General features: G+C 58.6%; 1 protein-coding gene and 1 long non-coding RNA gene across 8 annotated transcripts in view; one reads left to right on the top strand and one right to left on the bottom strand.

The window, feature by feature from the left end:
• Positions 1-21965, bottom strand: part of DLGAP4 (DLG associated protein 4) — a 135038-nt gene that overhangs the window by 41644 nt on the left and 71429 nt on the right. For 3 of the 7 annotated variants that reach the window (XM_086853525.1, XM_023940020.2, XM_086853524.1), the window contains exons 4-7: positions 18879-19896; positions 12073-12290; positions 8993-9107; positions 3793-4039 (exon numbers count right to left, since the gene is read on the bottom strand). In XM_086853525.1, the coding sequence (XP_086709651.1) occupies positions 3793-4039; positions 8993-9107; positions 12073-12290; positions 18879-19829 (1531 nt within the window). In that variant the 5' untranslated portion in view covers positions 19830-19896. Of the gene's footprint in view, positions 1-3792; positions 4040-6295; positions 6347-8992; positions 9108-12072; positions 12291-17468; positions 17616-18261; positions 18316-18878; positions 19897-21965 lie in introns of those variants that run through there. The other 4 variants (XM_023940018.2, XM_086853522.1, XM_023940017.2 and 1 more) reach the window with 4 other exon arrangements.
• LOC147650298 (uncharacterized) lies at positions 10273-21338 on the top strand. The gene is made up of 2 exons (XR_015277158.1): positions 10273-15311; positions 18084-21338. It is a non-coding gene; the product is annotated as an uncharacterized LOC147650298 (long non-coding RNA).

Here is a 21965-nt window from a genome sequence, read left to right as displayed (position 1 = left end):
TGTGGAAACTCATCCCACAGTGAGCCAGCCCTTGGGGAGGGGGCCAGCACAACGAGGGGTGCAGGCACTTTGTCCTTCCTCCTAAGCACAGCCCTGTAATAGCATCAGTGCCAGGGGATCGGGCTGGCACCTGCCTTCTCCCAGGGCAAGGCAGGGTACCAGCACAGCCATTTAATTTAGTCATAAACAGGGAAACAAAAGCAATACAAAGAAGACAGGAAGCAGGTGGGAGATGGAGGGCAGCTGTTCTGTCCCAACCTTTGGGAATCTCTCTCCTGCCTGGCCTGGACTTGGCAAAGTTCTGGTATATGGACAGGCACAAGGTATGTGCAGCCCTGGCCTCCCTGGAAGAGATCTGGACACAGGATAAGGAGCTGGACACCTGAGCTTTTTGGGAACAGGCTGCTGAATCCCAGGGCAGGATGCTCTGAGCAAGGGTGGTGTTACCAGATGGCACAAGGAGGACTGGGAAGAGCTTGAGCAGAACTGGCTTGGTGTGAGCTTTCCCCACTGTATTTGCTTGTTTACCTCTGCTTTCCTGTTTCCCCTGGACATCAAATATTCCACTCTGCATTGCAAGCAGTCTATTAAACAAGCAATTCCCAGAGCTGCCTCTAACAAGCAGGAGCCGGGGCTGGGGAGCCCTTTGTGGTGCTCCAGAGCCGGCTCGGTTGTCACCGCACGCCTGGCAATTAGAGGAATAGGTTCCACTGGGGCTTTTGAGTCTCTGGCTGTGCAAGGCACAAAGCTTTGTTTAAGGCTGATCAAGGGCAGCTCATCATCTGTCTCGCTGTCTGTCAAATGGGAGCTAATTGCCCTGTAATGTGCCGGTGACACAGGCATTAGTGGGAGGAACTGGCGTGGCAGGGGTGTGACAGCTGTCAGGGCTCTCCCCCATGCTCCCCACACACCCTGCATGGAGCCAGCTGCCCCTCCTCCTGCTCTCTGACAGTGCCTCAATCCTTCTGCTTTAGCATCCAACCCCCACATGGCCCCCAAGGAACGAGAAGTTTGTGTTCTACCCCAGAACTGCTGCTGCTGGTGCGTCTTTAGGACGTGCCCTTATGCAAACAAAAGCATGGTGTTCTCCATCCCTCTGGGTTGGTGCACAGATGCTGGATGAAGAAAGGTGTCCCTGGGATGTGTCTGGGTGAGGGCTCTTACTGGTGTCATCCAGAGCCCTGCGTGGAGCAGAGGCCATGAGTGACCATTACACCTGCAGGTGGCAGTGCAACCACTTCTCCCCGTGTGTCCAGGCTGCTGCCACCAAGCTGCCACCTGCTGCTTGGGAGGGCCCTCTCCTACACCAGCAGCCACTCAGAGCCTCAGGGATGCACAAAAAAGGCCCTGGGGTTGCTGGCTGACAGCAGCTGAACATAAGCCAGGTGTGCCCAATGGGCAAGAGGCCAATGACACCTCTCCTGTACCAGCTGTGCTGTGGCAGCAGGACCAGGGCAGTGACTGCCCCTGTGCTGGGCACTGCTGAGGCACCTCAAGGGTTGTATTCTTTATTGGGCCCCTTGTGACAAGAAAGGCAATAAGGGGCTGGAGCATGTCCAGGGAAGGGAATGGAGCTGGGGAAGGGGCTGGAGAAGCAGGAGCAGCGGAGGGGCTCAGCTCTCCAACCCCCTGACAGGAGGGTGCAGCCAGGTAGGGATCAGGCCCTTTGCCCAGGTAACAGGTGGCAGGATAAGAGGAAATGGCCTCAAGTTGCACCAGAGAGGTTTAGATTGGATATTAGGGAAAACTCTTAATGGAAAGGGTGCTCAGGCACTTGCACAGGCTGCCTAGGGCAGTGCTGGAGTCACCATCCCTGGGAAATGTTCAAAAAACTTGTGGATGTGGCACCCGGGGACATGGGTTAGTGGTGTCCTTGGCAGTGCTCTGGGTTAACAGCTGGACTCAATGATACTAGAGGGCTTTTCCAACCAAAATAATTCCATGGTTTGCAGGGGAACTGAGCCCAGATAGCTGATTAGAGGTGTGAGTGCTGTCCAGATGTGTCTCCTGCCTCCCACATCCTGTGCATGCACAACCACAGATGCTCCTCTCTGCTCCCCAACCCTCCACCAAAACCCCTTCCCTCTCCAAGTCCCAGAAGCCAATGTGAAGGGCTGGGGGATGCTCTGGGAACCAGCAGAACTGTGCTGGGTCATGTCAGAGGGAGGTGACACCCAGGAATTTGGAAGCCGCCTCTGTGCTGTGCCTGTTGCTGCTGCCTGGTGTCAGCCTGGACCTGTGGCAGCACTGAGCTCAGCAGTGCTGAGCCAGCAAAGAGAGGGCAGTGGGAGAGGGGCAGCCAGGTGGGAGGAGTGTGGGACAGAAGCAGAGAAGGTGGCAGAAAGGAGTGACAGGGCTGAGCAAACAACCCATCCCACCCAGGGGATGTCTTCCAGTTCCTGCCTCGTCCTGTAGACCTTGACTGGGATGCCTCTGCAGCTCAGACCGTGGAAGAGAGATGTTCAGCCATGCCTGTATCTCTGGGGAGGAAGGCCTGGAGCCAGGCAGGAAGGCTGCCAGTGCCTCTTCTCTGCTCCCCACTCTGCCCAGAGCTGGGATGTGCTGTCTCCCACTGACAGCCCACCCCAGTGCTCTGGCAGCTTTGCCCACAGCAGATGAGCTGAGGCTGCTCTGAACCCCACTTGGTGCCAGAGCTGGTGCTGACAGGCACTGTCCTGCTGGGCCTGAGCCCAGCATCCCCATGGGGATGGGACATGCTGCCCTCCCAGACATCCCTGGCGAGATTCTGGATTCCTCCTGCCTGCTCTGGCACCTGTCTTGCACCAGGTACAGGTACCACCATGTTCAGGAATGACAAGGTATCACCTCTGCTAACAGTTCCCAAAATTATCCCCAGGATGGGAGCTCTCAGCTTCTCACACCTTGTGCTACACCTGAGCCCCATCCGGAGCACTGGGGTTGGCCAGAGCTGGGAAGGACACAGGCTGCCTTGGAGAAAATGATGCAAAGTGATGCAGATCAAGTGACTTGGAGCATCATGGAAATGCTGCCATGGCTCAGCACAGGGATGCTGGCCTCTGTGGCTTGGGGAGGTTTGTTGGTGCCTTGAAACTCAGTGCAAGATCTTTTTGTACCCCACAGCCAGGGATGTTGGGACCTCTCTGTGTGCCATCACAGAGTCACAGAATGGTTTGGGTTGAAAGGACCTTAAAGCTCATCCAGTCCCACCCCTGCCATGGACAGGAACATCTTCCACTAGATCAGGTTGCTCCAAGCCCTGTCCAACCTGGCTTTGAACATTTCCAGAGATGGGGCGGCCACGACTGCTTTGGGCAGCCCGTGCAAGCATCTCACTAACCTCTAAGATCTTCCTGGAGCCTCCTCTTTTCCAGGTTGAACATTCCCACCTCTGTCAGCCTGTCTCCAGAGGGGCTCCAGCCCTTGGAGCATCTCTGTGCCATCTTCTGGAGTTGCTCCAGCAGCTCCACGTCTTTTTAGTGCAGAGGGCCCCAGAGCTGAAGGCAGCTCTGCAGGAGGGGTCTCATGAAAGCAGAGTAGAGCAGGGGGAATTTACTGCCTTGACCTGCTGGTCACACCTCCCTTGACGCAGCACCCGAGCCCGTCTGCCATTCCAGCACCCACATCCGGCTCTCGGGCACAGAGCGAGCCCCCACATCCCCTCAAAAGTCACGGACAACCACGGCTGGGGATGCAGGTACCCGAGCCCGGTGCCTCGCATGCTCCACAGCCGCCAGGCAGTGACAGCAGTGTCCCCTGTCCCCCAGCCCCGCTGGCCTCGCGTCTCCAGCCCCTGCACGCTGCTGCACTCACTGCTGTTGGTGGGCAGGGTCCTGCTGCCGCTGAGGCTGCCCGTGGGTGGCGGGGAGATGGAGCGGACGGAGCCCGTGTCGTCCTCCTGGGAGCAGCCTGCCTGGATAGCGCGGAGGTAGCTGTGGCTCCGGGATCGGAAGTAGCTGGGCAGAGGCAGGTCCAGCACCTCCGCAGCCGCCGACTCGGCCTCGCTGTAGGTGGAGTCGCAGACGGGCTCGTACTGCTCCCCCAGCTCCGGCTCGGGTGCCTGCACGGGGACAGGAACAACCCCAGTCAGCCCCTGCCTGCGGCCGCCCTTCCCTTCTCTTCCCCTCCCTTCCCTTCCCCTCCCTTCCCTTCCCTTCCCCTCCCCTCCCTTCCCTTCCCTCCTGCTTCTCCGGCCGCTGCTGCGCGGCCCCGCTCATGGCAGGGGGCACGGGAGGTGCAGTGGTCAGTGGTCAGTGGTCAGTGGTCAGTTGTCAGTGCTCAGAGCTCAGTGGTCAGTGTTCAGTGGTCAGTGCTCAGAGCTCAGTGTTCAGTGGTCAGTGGTCAGTGCTCAGAGCTCAGTGGTCAGTGGTCAGTGCTCAGAGCTCAGTGTTCAGTGCTCAGAGCTCAGTGTTCAGTGCTCAGAGCTCAGTGTTCAGTGTTCAGTGCTCAGAGCTCAGTGCTCAGAGCTCAGTGCTCAGAGCTCAGTGTTCAGTGGTCAGAGCTCAGAGCTCAGTGTTCAGAGCTCAGAGCTCAGGTCAGTGCTCAGAGCTCAGCGTTCAGTGGTCAGTGCTCAGAGCTCAGTGCTCAGTGCTCAGAGCTCAGTGTTCAGTGGTCAGTGGTCAGTGCTCAGAGCTCAGTGGTCAGTGGTCAGTGCTCAGAGCTCAGTGTTCAGTGCTCAGAGCTCAGTGTTCAGTGCTCAGAGCTCAGTGTTCAGTGTTCAGTGCTCAGAGCTCAGTGCTCAGAGCTCAGTGCTCAGAGCTCAGTGTTCAGTGGTCAGAGCTCAGAGCTCAGTGTTCAGAGCTCAGAGCTCAGGTCAGTGCTCAGAGCTCAGCGTTCAGTGGTCAGTGGTCAGAGCTCAGTGCTCAGAGCTCAGCGTTCAGTGGTCCGTGCTCAGTGCTCAGAGCTCAGTGCTCAGTGCTCAGAGCTCAGTGTTCAGTGGTCAGTGGTCAGTGTTCAGTGCTCAGTGCTCAGAGCTCAGTGCTCAGTGGTCAGTGCACAGTGGTCAGTGGTCAGTGCTCAGAGCTCAGTGCTCAGAGCTCAGTGGACAGTGTTCAGTGCTCAGTGCTCAGAGCTCAGTGCTCAGTGCTCAGAGCTCAGTGTTCAGTGGTCAGTGGTCAGTGTTCAGTGCTCAGTGCTCAGAGCTCAGTGCTCAGTGTTCAGAGCTCAGTGCTCAGTGCTCAGAGCTCAGTGTTCAGTGCTCAGAGCTCAGTGGTCAGTGGTCAGTGCACAGTGGTCAGTGGTCAGTGCTCAGTGGTCAGTGCTCAGTGTTCAGAGCTCAGTGTTCAGAGCTCAGTGGTCAGTGTTCAGTGGTCAGTGCTCAGTGGTCAGTGCTCAGTGTTCAGAGCTCAGTGTTCAGAGCTCAGTGGTCAGTGCTCAGAGCTCAGTGGTCAGTGCTCAGAGCTCAGAACTCAGTGCTCAGAGCTCAGTGTTCAGTGCACAGTGCTCAGTGCTCAGTGCACAGAGGTCAGGAGTCAGTGGTCAGTGCTGCTGGGGCACAGGGTGCCTGGAGCTCTCTGCTGAGAGAGGGAAGAGGGGCCCCTCCTTGGAGGTGAGAGGGTCCCTGCTTGTGGAGCAGCAGTGTCTGTGAAACACCCCCGGTGCTGCTGATGAGACCATGTTTGGCTAAAATCCCAGTCCAGCCTCTGTCAGGGCCTCTGTCCCAGCACAGCTGGAACACCCCAGCCTCAATGTGAGACCCCACTGGAACAGGCTTGCTCCTCGTAGGCAACATGGGGAGACAGCAGGGGAGAGGTGTGGGCTGGGGAACAGCCCCCACACTTGCCTAGGATGGGTCTCAGAATCCACCCCAACTCCATCCCTAGCTTGGCTGTGGCCAGGGCTGAGCAGGGCAGCTCTCCCCCAGCCTTGCCTTGCTCTCCCGTGGCAGCTGCCAGGCAAACCTGGTCTTGGGAGAGGCTCAGCCAGGTCAAACCAGACCCAGCCCAGAGCAGACCATTCTGAAATACAGGTGAGAGATGCTGAGACTGGCACTGTTGCCCACATCTATATTTCTTGGCCATTTCTTTCTCCTGGCACACAAGGACATTGTTTCTGCTCAGCACTGGCATCTGAGCTCCACGAGGTTTGGCTCATCTGCTTTCCCCCTAAAACTGATGGTCCCTAAGCCCCTGCTGGGCCCAGGACTCAAACTCTCTAGCTGCCTTGCAGGTCAGGATTGCTGTCTCCTTCTCCTCCTCTTTTCCTTCTCCTGCCATGGGCTGACCCCATAGCCTGCCTCACACCCTGCCATGGGTGTCCAGGCTGGCCCCAGAAAGCTCCGTGAGGAAGGATGAGAGAAACGCCAGCCGGACAATACCTGCTCTCCATGGGTAAATATCTGAGGGATAAGTGAGGGGGGTCCAAAGATCTGGAAGAAAGAGTTGGAGAAGGTTAAAGGCCAAGAACAAGGGAGCCCCTCACACAGACAGTCACTGCACAGGGACTGAGGACAAGGGCAGCAGGGGCTCGTCCCCTGGGGCCACTGCTGCTGACACTTCAGTACAAACTGCAGAGCTCGTCAGATGCCAAGTGAGGCCACACAGGCCCCTCAGACAGTGGCACGGACACAGCAAAGCTCCACAGGACACCTCAACCACGGGAGAAGCTGCTGAGCATTCAGCCTGCTGTGTGCACCATATCCCTGTATGCCCACAGGGAACACACTGTGCTGGGACACCCCTCTGCACAGGGGCAGCAGGACAAGGTGACCATGACTCCCACCGAGCACCTCACAGCCCACAGAGCCAGGGGTGAGCGCAGTCTGGGTGCTCCATGTGGGGGAAGCTGGCCTTCAGCCTGCAAGGCTGGGCTGGCCACCTCGCTGCTGTCTCCCTGTGCCAGAAGAAGCCACACAGAAGCTGTTCTGCATCCCCAGCAGAGCAAAGCCACGGCACACACTTGGCATATGGACAGACCCCTGACAGACACTGTGCTGCCCATGGGGGCACGGCTGCCTCCTCCTTCTCCTCCTCCTCCTCCTCTCCACCCTCAGGGCTCTGCCTGGCACCACCTGCCCACGATGACCCCTCTTGGGAAGAATCCATGTTCCAAGTGTATCTGGGGGAAGAGGCTTGGCTCTTGGAATGGGCCTGGCCCTCTTGCACAGGGCACAGCTCATGGTGGGGCTTGGCAGTGCTGGGGTCACCAGCTCTGTCCCCCTCGGTGTGACAGGGGGTGCTGACACACACTCCTGGTGATCCCCAGGCTGCCAGAGGGCTGCACAGTGGAGCTGGGTGGGGACAAAACCAAGCAGAGGGGACTTGTCTGTCAGAGTTGGGGGTGCTTCCATGTGGGAAGACACTGAGATCTGGCTGGACACACAAGGAAGGTGTTGGAGATCACAGAAAGGTGAGGGCAGGGCAGGAACTGGGATGGATGTGACCAGCATGCACTGGTGGATGAACCAGCTCCATCCTAGATCAACAGACATGCAGTTTGTGGGAGGCCTCTCAATCCCAACCAGCTGCAGCTGAATTCTCTGCTTTTCGGGGGACAGAGTGCACATGATGGCAGCAGCCCCCTGTGAGTGGGTGCTGTGGCAGTCGGGGTGCCCCCAGCAATCCCAGTGCCACCAGTCTAGCTCCGGGCTGGCTGCCTGTGCAGCTCCTGGCACATCATGGGCTGCTCAGACCCTTCAGCTCCACTACCCTCCTGATGTCTCCATGGGGGTGCTGCACTCAGCTCTTGGAAGCAGCTCTAGACATGGATAGAGCAGACCCATGGTCTCCTGCAGAGACTTCAGCACGGACTGACACGCAAAGGACGAGGACACGACGGTCCTGACCCCGCTGTGCACTGAGACACCCAGCACATTGCTGCTGCTGCTGCTGCTGCTGCTGCACAAGGGACAGGACTGACCACAGGGAACAGGAATGCCCCACAATGCCCCTGCACCCCTGAGCTCCAACCACTCTGGGACGGTGGGACGCTCCAGCCAAGGGGCTCAGAGCCCCGCACACCTGTGTGGGAACACAGGCAGGACATGCCTTTTTCCCCCCTCACCCCAGCACTCCAGACACCCACCCCGCTGCTCTGGCCCCCCCTGCACATACAGAGCAGATGTGTGGGCACATGCTCCCATGCAGACACACAGGAACAGATGGCACAGAGGCCCAGGGTGACAGGGCTTGCTGGGCAAAGCTGTGGAGCCATTGCTGTCCTGTGGGGAAAGGGCTGAGATGAGCACATGGGACCTCTGCAAAGGCTCATCCTGGCACCAGTTATCTCCTACCCTGGGAGGCAGCTCCAGAGCAATCCCAGCTCCAAGGAGCTCCAGAGCAATCCCATAACCATAGTGTGGAAGTTAGACCCATTTTGCATCAACTGCATCCCAAATGATGTGGTTGAGGCATGAACCCACCTTGTGACAAGTGGTTTGCCACCCTCTGCTAGCATCTCACAGGCATGCTTGGCTTTGCCATGGGGCCCAGGAATATGCAGAAGAGATATCCATCCCCAGCTGGCTGGCAGGACAGCCTCCCCAACTACAACCACCTTGTTCCCGGGTCCAGTCTGCTGCATGAGGGGTGAGGTCCTGAGCTGAGCAGGGTGACTGTCCCTGCTGACCCTGCAGGGTCTCCAGCTGGACACCACCAGGCAAGGTTGGTCCTGCCTCTGGACCCACCCAGTGGGCACGAGGGGCTTGCAGCAAGGTTGAACAGCCTTGAAGATGGTTCTGAGGTGTGACACAATGAGATCCTGCACCCAGAGCAGCCATGAGCTTCCCACAGCACTGTGGGCCACCCCCTGGGTTACCATATCCGTGGCAGAGGGATTTTGGCTGCACCAGCAGTGTGAGAGGAGGCAAAGCTGCAGGGAGGAGGTCTGATACGAATCCTGATTAAAGAGCTGGCCATGACACTTTGGTAAAGCTGCCAGGGAACAGCCTGTGCAGTTCCTGGAGCACAGCCAGTGCCCTGTTTTGAAGAGGGAAGAAGATGCTTCCTCTCCCCTGAGCTGGCCTCCTCCCTTGCTGGGTGTGCCAGCACAGTGGGTCAGCACTTCAGCACCTCACCTGGTTGATGCAGCTGGACTCGTTGACACTGTCAGAGATCTGGTTGTATTCTTCCTCCCAGGTCGGGAACTTCGGAGGTAGGAGGATCTCAACAGAGTCCAGGCGGTCCAGGCTCCTGCCAGCAGAGAGAAGGTGTGAGGGCGTCCCCATGGCAGGGGCAGTGCTGGGGCAGTGCTGGGGCAGAGCCAGATCACCCCTGGCCAGAGCCCCTCTGCCAGGCACAGGCACCAGTGCATGCATGGCAGCACTGAGATGATGCTGGGCACTGCATCCACTGCTTGACTCCAGGAGAAGGCAGCACTTCCTCACCCTGCTGGCCCCTGCTGGGGCATAGCACACAAGGAAAGGGTTCTGAGGCACAGTGGAAGGAGAGGGGCAGGATTTAGTGTCCTGCTGCCCCAAGAATGCACTGCAGATACCAAGTTAGTCCAGCTGAGCCCCAGGGAGCGTGTGGGATCTGTGCCAGTCTCCAGTCACAGAACTGCCTGGATTATTGGAAAAGTGGGGAGAGGCAGGGTGAGAAATTACTTTTAGTTTGTATTTTGTGGACTTTGCAATTGGAAACAACTGCAAGATACATATATTTACATTTGTGTAGAGGAACCCAAAAGATAATCTGTGAGAAGTCCAGTGAGAACCTAGCTGGGATGACAATGCTGCATGAGCAGGAGATCAGTATTTCCAGTACAGATTTGCTGGAAGAAACTGCCACTACATCCTGGGCTGCAGCAGCAGGCTCTGCATGGGAGGAGAGCAGGGCTCTCACTGAACCTGACCCAGCCCAGACCCCAGCTGAGACCCAGGCACATGGGGGCTGCGAGGGATGGGGAAGGATGGGCCACAAGACCCTGTGTGAAGGAGTCCTGGTCACAGGCTGGGTGCACATGGTGGGGGACATTGTCAGCCCCAGTAGCCCAGGGCAGCCATGGGCCCTCTCCCTCTGGAATTGCCTGTGATCCCAACAGAGGCCCTCATGCTGCTGCTTCCCCCTTTCATCTGCCAGGGCCGTGGGTCCAGAGGTGTGATTGTCACCTGCCTGGGGACAGCAGAGCTGAGGGCACGGCATGCCCTGTACAGCATGTGGGCATCCCACAGGGACTTTGAGGTGTCCATCCCGGGGTGGGATGGGGACAGGGAATTATCCCTCTGCTAGGGGAGATGGAGGGGACACCCAGGCCACATAGGGACCAAGGGTACCACTAGCCCTGGGCTCTGTGCCGACTGCCGGCTTCCCTCGTGCTAAGGGTTCCATCCCTGATCTCACCCCATGAGCCAGCCCCGTCCCGGGGTGGGCAGTGTGCCCGTGCCACCCCACCGGCCCCCACTCCGCCTGCCCACGGGGAGACCACAGAGCGGCCGACAGCCCCTGGAGGGGCAGGGGAGCGGCTCTGTGCCTTCCCGGCTCAGGCTGTCCCTGCAGACCCACGTCCCAGCCGCAGGGACAGCCTGAGCCGGCTCCCTCTGCCGCCGGGCTCGGGGCTGCGGCTGGGCCCGAGGGCCGGGGCCCGGTCACCAGATGGCGGCCGCGCTCCGCTCCCGGCTCCGGCTTCGGGCCCGGTTTTATTCCCGGCTCTATCTCTGCTCCGGCTTCGGGCCCGGTTTTATTCCCGGCTCTATCTCTGCTCCGGCTTCGGGCCCGGTTTTATTCCCGGCTCTATCTCTGCTCCGGCTTCGGGCCCGGTTTTATTCCCGGCTCTATCTCCTCTCCGGCTTCGGGCCCGGTTTTATTCCCGGCTCTATCTCCTCTCCGGCTTCGGGCCCGGTTTTATTCCCGGCTCCGGCTTCATGCCCGGTTTTATTCCCAGCTCTATCCCCGGTTCTATTCCTGGCTCTATTCCCTGCTCCATTCTCGGCCCTATCCCTGGTTTCACCCCGGCTCTATTCCCGGCTCTGGCCACAGCCTGTCCCGGACAGGGCCCGCAGGGTGCTGCCCCCCCAGAGCTCCTGTGGGACGAGCCCTGCCCGAGCCCCCCGCAGCCACATCTCTGCTGTCCTGAGCCGTCCCCAGACCTTTCCTGGCACTGTCCCGGCTCTGGCTGAGCCCAGCGCTCCGGGCAGGCCACATCTCGATGGACACGGGCTGGATGGATGATGTCCAGGGCAGAAAGAGCCCCAGCCTCTCTATTTTTCACCAGACATTCAAGGACTCCAGCCTGCTCCCCTGAGGCAGATTTGAAGGCTTGGAACAGGGATGGATCCAGAGCAGACATTTCTAGGGCTCCCCATACCTGATTTTGTCACCATCTCCCGGCAGAAAGCAGCACCTGGTCTCAATGTGAAGGCTCTGTGAGGTATCCCCACACTGCCTACACCCCACTTCCCTCGCTGTGCTGAGCCTCAGCAGTTCATCCCCGGTGGCTCCTGCTCTTCCCTGCCCCTCTGTACCACTCTGGACCGAGCTGCAGCGTCTGGAGCACTGACAGCCCCCAGATGCCTTGTCCTGGACATGGAGCAGCTGCTGAGGACACTGCACAGCATCACTGCCCAGGTGATGCAGAGCCCATCCTGCAGGACCAGCCTCTGGCCCAACAAAGCTGCTCTGCTCCCCTGGCTTTGTTTTGCTCAAACCATTGTGGGTCTTCCTCCCTCAATATCTGGTGCCAAACCTCTCAGCCCCTCAGGATATCATCCAATGTTCCAACTTTCTGGCTGGTCACAGGGTCCCTGGACACCTCTGGAGCAGAGTAGCTCCAAGCACAGTTCCAGCAGGCCAATGTCCTCAGCCATGCCATGTGAGCAGCTCCCATGGCCAAGGAGGGTCTTGGGGCTGGGATCTCTGCATTCCTCCAGAGCAGAAGATACTTGGGGAGGAAATTCCACATCTCCATCAGGAATGCTGTCCCCATGGCTGAGGGGACAGGGACCTGAAGCAGCTCCTAATGCCAGAGCTACTGGGAATCACCAGGATGGGGAGCCCCATCTTCTCCTGTTCTGCTTGTCTCCTCATCTCTCTGTTAGAGCTGGGATGCAGGAGCCCTGCTGGGCTCTAATGCCACATGGGGCCTCTGTGGGGTGCTGCAACCCAAGGACTGCTCCCAGGGTGGCCCTGAGGACCTCCAGAAACACTCCAAAAGTGTTACCTTTGTGTGGTGCTCTGCTCACTCAGGGACTGTTGGGTGGCCTTGAGGTAACTCTGCCTCCGAGCTGCAGTTTTCGGGGATGGTTTGGGGCTGGTTTCTGAGTCTTCGCTGTCATCATCCCCCATGGCTTTGATGTAACTCCCGCTCCGCATGCGCCGGCACGGGATCTCGCTGTCCTTGTCCCGGGACAGCGTGTTGTTCCACTCCCCATGAGGCACCTGCAGGAGGAAGGGCAGAGTGAGCAGATGTGAGGGATGGCACACACCCGTGATCCTGGGACCCTCAGGATCACGGGGAATCGGGGAGATTGTTGGGCTTTCCACTGTAGTGTAGTGGGAATAAGCAACACAATTCATTCACAACCCTCCCTTACCAATTCATGCCAGGCAGCCCTTGGTTTGGTGGCCTCTGTTTTAGCACATCACAGCCATTCCCCACCACTGGCCACCTCCATCCCAGACATGCTCACACAGTTAGGACAAGCTGCACGATGCCAGGCGTAACAGGGGGAGGAGGGGATGGTCTTGCTGGGCCTGTGTGGGGCACTGGGACAGGGCTGGACATGTGTGTTCATCGCACAGACCATGTCACTGAACATAAAAGTGCTGTTGTTGGAGCAGGGCTTGGGGCTCAGAGCCCAGACCTTCATGGGCTCTGTAAGGTTTTGAGTTGAATGTGACTCTGAGTGGATGAAATTACTTTCTGAAACCAAGTCAGGCTCTCACAAGTCTCCCTAGAGCAGCTTGGGCACACAGACCTTGTGCTGGCCTCTCTGCAGAGAGCAGCACCTTGGGCATGAAAAGCACTTCTAACCCCACCAAGATGACAACTCCACAATTAACTTAAGGCAGATATGGTCTCTTGTTCCCTTACTAGAGAGGAGTGAGCTGGTGGTGCCACAGGAGGCCTGAAGCCCTGAGCAGCCACAGAAACAACCACACCACCGTCCCACCCTGTGAAGGGTTTGTGGGGCGGACCAGAGGTAGAGCCAAGGTGCCCAGGACTGACCAGGGTGAGCCACATGCAGTATGGGACAAGTCAGGATAAAGATGGGGAAGCCCAAATTTCCAGGAGAAAGCCTTGGCTTTGTGGCTCACTTGGATTGCTGCTGGCCTTCGTCTTGCCCTCGAGGACATGGCCAAGGAGCAGCCAGACCAGATGTGAGGATGCAGCAATGTCCATGCCATGACAGTGCCAGGGCAGCCCAGGGTCACCCAGACTGCTCTAGCAGCAGCTGGGGATGCCATGGGGAGCAGTGACATGTCTTCTCCTGAGAACAACTTGTGCTGATGAGAGATTCCACCTTGGCCCTGCTGGATGGAGCTGCTGGATCTGCCCAGCTGCCCAGGGAGCTGTGGGACTAAGCAGCCATAGCTCACACAATGCTCTGGGGATGCAGGGCTGTGCTGCAGCTGTGATGAGACAGAGCCTTGTGGTGCCTGCTCCCATCTCTGCTCCCAGCAGGGCTTCCATGGGAGCCAGAGCCGAGGTTGTGTCTGATGCTGCTGGGTTGTAGCACCTTCAGGTGAGGTTCAGATCTGCAGGTTGCAGGCTGTGTCCATGTTCAGGCTCAATCCACACACCACAGCTGAGGGCTTTCTCCTGCCCGAAGGAGCAGGGACTCAGCCCATGTCCTGCCAGCTTGCTCCATGTGTCCACTCTGTAGAACAGGCCCCAAACCACCCTTGGGGCTGCTTTGGTGACTGGCCCCTGCCTGGAGTGTGCCCATGACCCAGCACCCACATTCCTGGGGGATGTGGAACAGGGTCAGGGCTGATCCAGGTGTGTGAGATCCAGCTGGGGACCGAAGCAGAGAGAGTCTTCCACAAGGCACACACTGGCCAGTGCGTGTCCTCCTTGGACCCACTTGCTGCTGGTGTGGATTCTTCCAGCTCTTTTCACCCTGCTCCTGCAATCTTTGTGCTTGGCCATGGCTCCCAGGCTGGCTGCTTACACAACTGTCCAGCTCTGGGGCTCTGGGTGTCATCCATCAGGTCCTTATAAATGCAAGAGCTGAGAACCCTTTCCCTGCTGGGTGTGAGTGCTGCCTCTGTCCCAGCCTCTCTACTGGTGGCCTTGGGGCCAGGAGGGACCGCACTGGTTCCAGCTTAGTCCTGCCACTGGAAGGATGCCACAGGTCACTGGGATTCCTGTCTCTGACCCTTTCTGAAGAAGACAAGGACCCTGAGAATCACTTTTATATCAATCACCTTGGTGTCAGGTCTGACTGGAGACTGCATTTCACTGCCTGTCTTCTCCTTAGGCTGAGCTGCAGCTTCTGCTTCTGGGGTCGGGTCAGCATGGGGCTGGAGAGGGGAGTCAGGGCTGGTGGAAGGTGGCAGAGCTGGAGAGGGGTGGCAGGGATGGAGAGGACAGGGCTGGTAAAGAGTGGCAGAGCTGCTGAGGGCAGACAGGACAGGGACTGAAAGGACAGGGACTGCCCAGCTGTCCCTGTGCAGGGCCAGTGCTGGATGCTGTGGGACAGTGAGGGGTGCTGAGCTCAGCCCAGGGCAGTGGGGGCTTTAAGACCTCAGGGTCCTGCAGCTGCTCTGCTGCCACTGCTCAAGGGCACAGGCTGGGGCTGCTCAGTTCTGCCATGGCTGCTGCATTTGCCTCCCAGCCTTGGGCTCTGGGCACAGCAGCACAAGGACAGTTCTATTGTGTCTCTGGTGGTGCAGCCCCATCACTGCCTGCCCCACTGGGACCTGTCCCTCTCCCAGGAACAGCCTCCCTGGGGCATCATGACAGCACCTGGTCCTGACCAAGCGTCCTTAGTCCTTCTCTGCCTGCCTCTCCTCTGCTTTGTGCCCTGGCAAGGCAGCAGGACACAGAGCTGCTCTCAAGGTGCTCCACATTGCAGCAGTCAGGGGGAAGGGAGGTGCTTGGGAGGACACGCTCTGAATCTGCTGCCCCACTTTGGAGCATGTCCCACCTCTGCCTGCACAGAGTCCATCGGGACTCCCACAGCTCTCGCTCAGGGACAGACAGAGCGGGCCAAGTGTTTTGTGTCACACCTGCAAAGGCAAGCCGGTGTCCTCAGGGCCCTGCAAAAGCAGTACAGGTCCTTTGGATGCTGTTCAGGGTCCTCTGGGGTGCTTCTCTGCAGGAGGATGTGAAGAGCCTGTCCCACAGTCTGAAACTCTGCGATGGAGGTGAAGAGCCCAGAGCAGCTTCTGTGACCAAGGACAGACCCGAGAGTGGCCAGTGCAGCCCCTCGATGGCAGCAGAGTTCCTGGCAGGTGAGACCTGGGGCTCTGAGCACAGACTGTGTATCAAGCCCATGTGGGGATGAGGGCACCCAGGCCAGGCACAGAGCAGCTCCTCACAGGTGGTGGGGCTCTGCTGCCATTCCTGCTGCTCTCCCAGGTGTGGCCTTGGCTCTGCCCATCATGCTTTGGGTGGTGTGGAAGGAGTGGGAGTAAGAGGATGCCCAGGTCTGGAGACTTTATGGGGACTTGGGGGCTGCAGGATGTGGGTCCTTCCTTGTGCCCAGCCGTGGTCCACATGGTGCCATGTGGTGCAGGGATGTGGGATCCAGGCAGGTGTCCACCCCTGGAGCTGGGCTCCACTGCTGCCACAACACTGCATTGTCACCAGGTGCTGCAGTTACCAACCAGCAGCACCGTCTGGCTCTGCTGCTCTCCTGCCATGACCAGAGTGTGGAGGGAAAAGGGAAGGGGCCACGGGGCTTCCTTTGGGGCATCCCCCAATCCCTGGAGCACTAACAGAGTGGGGAGTGGGGGGAAGGGGAAAGCTCCACTCCCGGGCTCTGGCAGGAGCTGCAGCGCACCCTCCACTCGGGGCAAGTCAGGGGGAAGAGACTCAAGGAGCAAACAGGGTTTCCATCACACAAGTACCAGCTCTGCCATGCAGCCCAGCCCCACACACATGGACATGCAGCACGGGAACGCCTGCTGAGCACTCCAGGGGTGCACGGGCCATGCACAGGCTCCACTGCTGTGGGCACAGCGCTGCTCCCTCGGTGGCGGTGTCCCTTGTGCTGTCCCACGGGCCCAGCCATGTCCTCAGGAAAGCAAGCTGGAGCCAGGCTGTCCCTCTGGCAGGGCACCCTCTGGGAAGGACCTGGGCTGTATTCCTGCTCCATGGCAGCTCGGTGGAGTTGGTGTGAGACACTGAGCATCGTGGAGCGGCTGGCACTGAATAGGCCACCCACTCTGCATTATGAATTATTTTCAGGGCTCCTGGGGGTTAAGGGAGCTCTGGTGTGGTCTGACTGTAGGTGGGGTTAGGGAGGCTGATGTGGATAATGCATCAGGTTAATGGTGACTGTTACTTTGGAGCCCCCACATTGCCCATCCCTTCAGTGCTGTCTGCAGATCCACAGCTCCTGCTCACTCTTGCCTGGGGCATCTCCCACTCCAAGGAGCTTCTCAGCCTCTTTCCTTGTACTCTCTGTTGCATATGGGGCCCATGGGAACAAGGGAACAGGAGATGGGGAGCACAGCCTCCCTCCTTGGGGACTGTGCTCTAAGGATGGAACTGTGTCATCCTAGGGACTGATCCGAGAGACCCCTACCCTGATGGGACAGGGCTGGACCTGGAGCTGGGTGATCACCAGCTTCAACTCCTGGGTATGGATGTTTCCAGGGTCTGGAAACATCACACAGACCCCCACTAGTTGCTGATGAATCCCCAAAATATCCAGACCCTTCAAATAGGGCAGGAGAGGTGAATAGCCTTGGGGGCTTATCCATCCTGGATGTCCTGTTTGTCCCCATCCCACTCCTGCCCTCCCTCATGGCCCTGCACCTCTGGCACCCACTGGGCATTTCTGTGTGGCAGCAGCCCCCTCTGCATGGCCCCTGTGTCCCCCAGGCATTGGGAAAGCAGATCCTTGCTGTTCCTCCCCCTGGCACAGGGAGGGAGAGGGCTCGCCCTGTCCCCAGCTGTGACAAGGGGACATGTGACCTTGCAAAAGGATATTCCCCACACATGAGCTCCAGAGGTGACTTCTCCATTGCCTCTCCTGTGCCAAGGCAGGATACAATGACCCCATCTTTCCATGAGATGCCTGAGCTCTGTGTCCTGATCTTTGGGGCTGACACTGGGCACCTGGGGACAAGGTGAGCCCAAGCACCTGTGACCTGTCAGCTTGTGGGGGCACCAGGCATCATGTTTTTGGGACCGGTTGCCCGGGGTCTTGGTTCTGGTGGTGAACTCCTGGTGAACCAAGCACAGGGCCTGCCCCAGGCTCTGGGGATGTCGGTCACACCCCGGTGTCACCCAGTGCCCCTCCAACCTTGCCAGTCATGGCTGTTGGCTGCTCCCTGCCTGCTCCAAGTCCAGGCCAGGCTGCTGCCCCTGGCCAGTGGTCCCAGGAGCATCAGAGTGGGAGGGAGCTGGGCAAAAGCTCCTCCTCAAGACAAGATCCCTACCTGGGCGCTGCCTGCGTCGGTCGGCCCGGGGCTGAGGGGCTGGTCCCAGCTCCGCGGGGCACCCGTGTCCTCCCAGCCAAGCGGTGGGGCTGCCCAGCTGCTGGCCAGGCCCGTGCCACCCAGCTGTGCCCACAGCCCTGCGTCAGGCTGTCGAGAAACGGAGGCTCATTACATGAGGGGAAGGAGCAGGGCGGCCTTGAACCCCAGAGCCCAGGGGCTGTTGGGGCTGCCTGCTGGGCTCTGTGCTGCAGCCTGAGGGGAACAGGGCCCTTGGAGGGCTTGGCTGCAGCTTTTTAAACTCAAATGCTTAACTGGTAGGAGCAGGGGTAAAGAAAAAGAAACCAGGCCAAGATCATTTTCCCTGCTGGTGTTCCTGATGCAGTCAGTTCAGCCCCTTGGAAATTTGATTCGCAGCTGTGGCCAGTGAAGTATTGGAAGCCGAGTGTGCTTCAATAATTCATTGCTTTTTTAAAGCCTTTAAGCCCACTGGGCACAGCCAGGGAAGCCCCTGGCACCTCTGCATCCTTTTAGGATGCAAGAGATTTACATAGACAGACTTGTCCCCTACTCCCCCCAATCCAGGCCTGGCTTATTTGTCTTCATTCCTCTCTCTAGGGCACAACCAGGTTCATATTGCTCCAGTGCCGCTTTTGGAACCTGCCACAGACCTGGAGCTGCAGGTGCCAGGGTTTCAAGCCAGCATCAGCCATGCAGGCCATGCAAGCGGGGCTGGCACTGCCCTGCTGCCCCAGCCCTGCCCCACGGGCGAGCAGCGAGGCGCTGCCAGTCCTACCAGTGCTCCGGGGAAGCTGGGCAGAGCGGGGCTGACCGGGCACGCCGGCACATCCTTGCGATGCGTGGAGATAAGGGGTGAGCGTTAGTTAGTGCTGCTGACCTTCAGCCCGGGGGCACAGGGGTCTCCATGGGGGCCTGGGCAGCTGTGTCCGGTAAGATGCGGCCCCTCGGCACTCCTGGCCGTGTGGGCACTCAGGGGACACAGCCACGTGGGGCAGCTACATCCCCACCTGCCCAGTAGTGTCCCCCAGCACCTGCAGGGCCTGGGCAGGCATTGGGTACACGTGGGAGGCCTACAGGAAATGGGATCACATCCAGCACAGGAGGTGGGGTGGCGTGTCCCCTCCACAGTGCCACGGTTCAGCACAGGGACTGGGGGTGCTGGGACCGCAGCTGTGGGAGATGGACCCCATCAGCACCCGTGTCCCTGCAGGGGGAGCAGGGCTCTGTTCCCATAGCCCTCCCCAGCCCTCTCCTGGCAGTGTGACCCGGGCTGGCAGCTGAACGATCTGGAGATGTTTGATAAGTTCACACGGGTGCCCACCAAGAGGATGTCCCTGAACTCCCGTGCTCCCCTGGCAGAGAGAGCACCCCATATTTCCCCACGGCACCCACCTGCAGGTAGTGGTAGGCCAAGTCCTGGTGGCAGGACTTGGATTTGAGCAAGGCTTTGTCAATGGTGGCGGAGGCCTTCTGGCACACCTCCCGGGCATGGCTGAGCGTCAGCGTGGACCAGGAGCCCCGCTTGATGTAGTTGGAGTCATTGTTGATGGGGATATTGGTGCAAGGGGTGACCTTGAGGTCGTTATTGCTCTTGGAGGATTTCAGCATGTGCTCGCTGATGGTGTTGTAGGCGTGCATGAAGTACTTTGGCTGGCTGTGGTCGGGCTGCCGGCCCAGCGTCATCAGCCCCATGGGGTTGCGGTAGCTGCAGGTGTCGCTGTCCAGGTTGTCATCGGAGCTCCACCAGCCGGAGATGTTGGACCTGGTCCTGCGCTTGGGTTCGGAGGTCTTTGCCCGGTCCTTGCTCTTGCTCCTCCGGTTTTGCTTGGCGTCATCTGCCCCCTTCTTCCCGTTCACGTTGCCCTTGCTGGGGCCCTCCAGAGACTGGGACTTGGCGAAGAGCTTCTGCACGGAGTGCACGAGGTGCCGGATGCGCCCCGGGCTCTCGCTGCGGTGCTTCGCGTCGCTCCGCTGGAACTGGAGGGTGCTGAAGCCGTCCCTGTGGATGGGCAGCTGCTTCTCAAACTGGTCGAGGAGGTTGGCAGGTAGGCGGTTGATCTTGGTGGCTTGGGCGTGGCTCGGAAAAGGGTTGTCATCCGGGACCTCGAAGTGGGAGTTGTAATGGATGCGAGGGAAAGTGCTGCTGTTGGAGATCTGGTTGTTGAGTGGAAGGAGACAGTCGCCATGGACGGTGTTCTGGGCTGGGAATCGGGGATCCATGGTGAAGGAGTCGGTGGGGCTGAGGAGATAAGGGTTCCTGTCCTGGGGGGCATAAAGAGAGTCTTGAGGGGAGTCCAGGTTATCGGAGAGATGGCGGCTTCTGTTGTCTCCTAAGCCCTTCATGGTCCCAGTGCTTCCTAGACCATGGCTCAGGGACGGTGTGGCAGAGCCCTCGCAGACCTCCCTGCAGCTGGAGGAAGACGACAGATGCTGAGAGCCCACTGAGAACCCCTCTGGCAGCCTGCTCCTCACTGGGGGCACATCCCTGTCCCCCTCTGAAAGCAAATGCCACCACGGTTAAGGGACAAAGGAGAGAAGCAGGATGGAAGAGGCAGGAGGAGAAGGGGTGTGAGACCAGGGGCTGGAGAGAGCAGGGCCCAGCAGAGGAGGGGCAGCATTCACGTTCCCACTGCAGATGCAGTGCTCGTGTGCCTCAGTGCCCAGCCACAGGCTGCTTACCAACACTGCTGCTGCTGTTGTAGTGTTGCACGTGGTTATTTAACAGCACCCCCTCCCCAGCAGCGTGACAGAGGCACTGCCAGCAGGTCCCTGCTCTGCCCCATTTGCTCAAGGGGCTGGAGGAAATTCTGCTGCCAAAGCCCAGCAGGTCCTGCTGAGCCCAGGCTGTCTGCAGCCAAGCACCCCAGCTTTGCAGGGTGTTTGGTGTTCCCGAGGTGACGGATCCCAGGGCTGGCACAGCTCCTGCAGCTGTGCTGATGTGACACGATGGCAAACACCTCCTCTCCAGCCAGTGCTGCCTTCCTGGCAGGTTCTACCCTGGAGCATGGCGTGTCAGTAGCTCTGTAAGAGCTGAGGTGTTTCTGAGCACTCAGAGTCTGAGCTGAGAAGCTGTTGGCTGCTCAGACAATTCCTGCTGGGCTGCACCTCTCCTGGGGAGCTGTGTCACCTGTGCCACCCTCCCAGCCAGCCTGTCTGTCCCCTCTGCCACAGTCAGGGGCTGGGGCTGGTCCCTTCCTTTCAGCAGGAATGGGATCCCTGTGGGGTGCTGGAAAGGTAGCTGGGACAGAGGGATCCCCTGAGGGATCCTCACTGAACATCTCCCCACTGGTCTTGCCCCATCCTTCTTGGTTCAGAGGGATCCTCATCTTTACTGTATTATACAGGGGAAAAATTACAAATCTTTTAGATTTGCTTAAGAGAAAAAAATCAATGAACATTTATATGAGTTGAGCTGTCAATCAATAAGTTGATTTTCTATACTTAAAACCTACTTAAAATCACAGAGTGTAAAAGTGAACTCTTACTTTCTGTTACCTTTTAGTTTAGTTTCTCAGTTACTTTTTGGTTTAGTTTGAGTGTCACTTAAAAAAGATAGGGTGACTTTTAACACCTGCAGATGGTATGTCCCTGTGAGGAGCAGAGTTGGCAGTCTGTGCTCCTGGCTTCTCCCTTTCAGCCATGAATTGGTCTCCAGTCTTCTTGAGGGACTTGTACCCCACATGCAGCTTGGCCAGCAAAGTGGTGTGGGAGCGAAGTCAGTGACAACTGCAGGGTGGCAGGAATCAACAGGCTTGTCTTCCCCACTCAGGGAAAAAATGTATTAATAATGAAAAGCAGTCAGAGCTTTAAATAATTGTTTGGAAGCAATAAAAAAAGAAGAAAACAGAAAAAGAAGTGGAATTTATTTCATGGCTTGATGGGCTTTGCAGTGTCTATTTAATTCTGTCACTCCTAGTGGGTTGGCAGAGCCAAGATGGATGTTCTAAAGTTGGTGTGCACAGCCTGGGCTTCCCATCCTGCTCCAATAGAGACCCCAGTCCCTCCCCTGAGCCCTGCTCCCAAGGGTCCTGGCCAGCCTGACCTCAGCCCACCTGCCCTGAGGCACTGCCCCCTGCCCCCATGGCAGCTGCCCAGAGCTACCCCCTGGCCATGCCAGAGCCTCACATCGGGCTTGTCTGGCCCTGACCTGAGCCCTGGCAGAGGCTGCACACCCCCATGGAGTGACTCCTCCTCTCCTGCTGCTGAGCTGCTCCAGCTGCCTTCACCTCCAGGCCTTGCCCTGCCCTGTGGTCTGGGCTGTGCTGCTCTGGGAGCCAAGATCTGCCCCTCTCCACCACACAGACAGTGCCCAGGCATTTGGGGGATTGGGGACATGGCCTGAGCTGGGAAATGTTGATACCAATCCTGAACTTTCTGCCCCAACACCAAATGCAGCCTTAGCCTTGACTGGGGCCCAGGTGCTTCTGGTCCCTGTGGGTGTGATCCTAATTCCTGCTGTGTTCTCCAGCAGCATCAGCC

This window comes from Cyanistes caeruleus, chromosome 16 (genome assembly GCF_971803275.1).
Source record: "Cyanistes caeruleus chromosome 16, bCyaCae1.hap1.1, whole genome shotgun sequence".
NCBI classification, from domain to species: Eukaryota; Metazoa; Chordata; class Aves; order Passeriformes; family Paridae; genus Cyanistes; species Cyanistes caeruleus.
The sequence above is the reverse complement of the archived record's forward strand: the minus strand, read 5'-3'. Positions and strand labels throughout refer to the sequence as shown.